The sequence below is a fragment of the Plasmodium reichenowi genome, chromosome 12, assembly GCF_001601855.1.
Source record: "Plasmodium reichenowi strain SY57 chromosome 12, whole genome shotgun sequence".
NCBI classification, from domain to species: Eukaryota; Apicomplexa; class Aconoidasida; order Haemosporida; family Plasmodiidae; genus Plasmodium; species Plasmodium reichenowi.
The window spans coordinates 1,155,038-1,156,732 of NC_033657.1; the positions used below are offsets into that span (position 1 = coordinate 1,155,038).

At 24.4% G+C, this 1,695-nt stretch overlaps 1 protein-coding gene across 1 annotated transcript in view; it reads left to right on the forward strand.

The window, feature by feature from the left end:
* Positions 1-1,695, forward strand: part of PRSY57_1230200 (serine/threonine protein kinase RIO1, putative) — a gene marked incomplete at both ends in the record, with an annotated part of 3,048 nt that overhangs the window by 1,093 nt on the left and 260 nt on the right. The window contains one exon of the mRNA XM_012908721.2: positions 1-1,695. This exon is cut by the window's left edge and continues 1,093 nt beyond it; it is cut by the window's right edge and continues 260 nt beyond it. Within this exon, the coding sequence (XP_012764175.2) occupies positions 1-1,695 (1,695 nt within the window).

Consider the following 1,695-nt stretch of genomic DNA (forward strand, 5'->3'; position numbering starts at 1 on the left):
CCAGAAAAATGGTTAAACAATGGGCAGAAAAAGAATTTAGAAATTTAAGAAGAATTTTAATATGTGGATTAAGATGTCCATATCCATTAGTATTAAGAAGTAATGTTATTGTAATGAGTATGATTGGTTATATAGATAATGCATGTCCTAAAATGAAAGATCTAAATTTTGATATATTAAAATGGAAAGAGTTATATATTGAATGCATATGTATATTAAGATTTTTATTTTTTAATTGTAGATTAGTGCATGCAGATTTCTCAGAATATAATTTACTGTACTTTTGTAATCATATATATATAATTGATGTTTCTCAATCCATGGAACATGACCATCCATATTCTTTGGAATTCTTAAAAAGGGATTGTCTAAATATTACCAACTTTTTTAAAAAAAAAATTGGTACCATTGTACAACAACAAACACAACTTACGAATTTGTATACTCAAAATAATGAACACAATATGGAAAATAAGACACATGTGGATATTAACAGGATACAAACAAATTATACAACTGAACATGTTGAAGGTTATAATAATGTTACAAATCATAATGATACAAATACAATCGATGATAAAACAAGCCACCTTTTTCCACAAAAAGACTTCTCCAAATTATTAGATTTTTCAGATTCAGAATTTTATGAGAATGTAGAAATATTACCATTAAAAGTTTTATTTGATTTTATTGTATCATCATCATTACCTGATGATATTGTATATTTTATTGAAAATGATAAAAAGAAAATTTCTTTAAACCCGTATGAAATAATTTACTTACAAATCTTTAGTTTAATAAAAAATACAACTCCTATACCCAAATTAAATTTAAAAAAAATACAAAAAAATAGAATTTATTTTGAAAAATTGAAGAGAGCTACATGTTACTATGTAACCAAGTTTACCAGTGAAAAAAAAAAAAAATTAGAAAAATATTCGAAAAAACATTCACAAAAATATGCACATAGAGATGAGGTAGAAGAACAGGTCTTTTTGAGTTCCTGGATCCCATCATATTTAAATGAGATAAAAGATATACGAACTATTGAAAAAGATTTAAAACTTTTAAAAAAAGGAAAATCTATTGTTAATAATTTTATATCCAATCAGAAGAATGATCCTAAATACCAAAATAATACAAAAGAACAAGATCCAAAAAACAAAAAAAAACAAATAAAAAAAGAACAAAACAAAGAACAAAACAAAGAACAAAAAGAAATATACAATAAAAACGAGCTGCACATTGATTCACATATATTTTATGAAGAAGGAAACCAAATGGATGTAAATAAAATAAACGATACATTACATATATCAAATGAACACATTTTTGAAGAAAATATAAAACAATATGATCATGAATATAAACAAACGCACCAAGAAGAAATAATCATTGAACAAGATAAGAATGAAGAAAATGAAATTATGTCGAATTCCAATACACTCTTAAATATTATACAAACAAATTCATGTGACCATTTATCAAATTCATTACATTCAGATACCTCAAATATTGATAATGAATCTGATTCATGTGAACAAAATGAGGACGAAGAAAACAATTCTAGCGTACATGAGCAAGAAGAAGTAAAATTTAAGGGTATAATTCCTGATGGTATTACAAGAAAAGAATGGTGTAAATTAGTAAAAGAACAAAATAGAGAAAAAAGGAAACATAAAATACCAAAATATC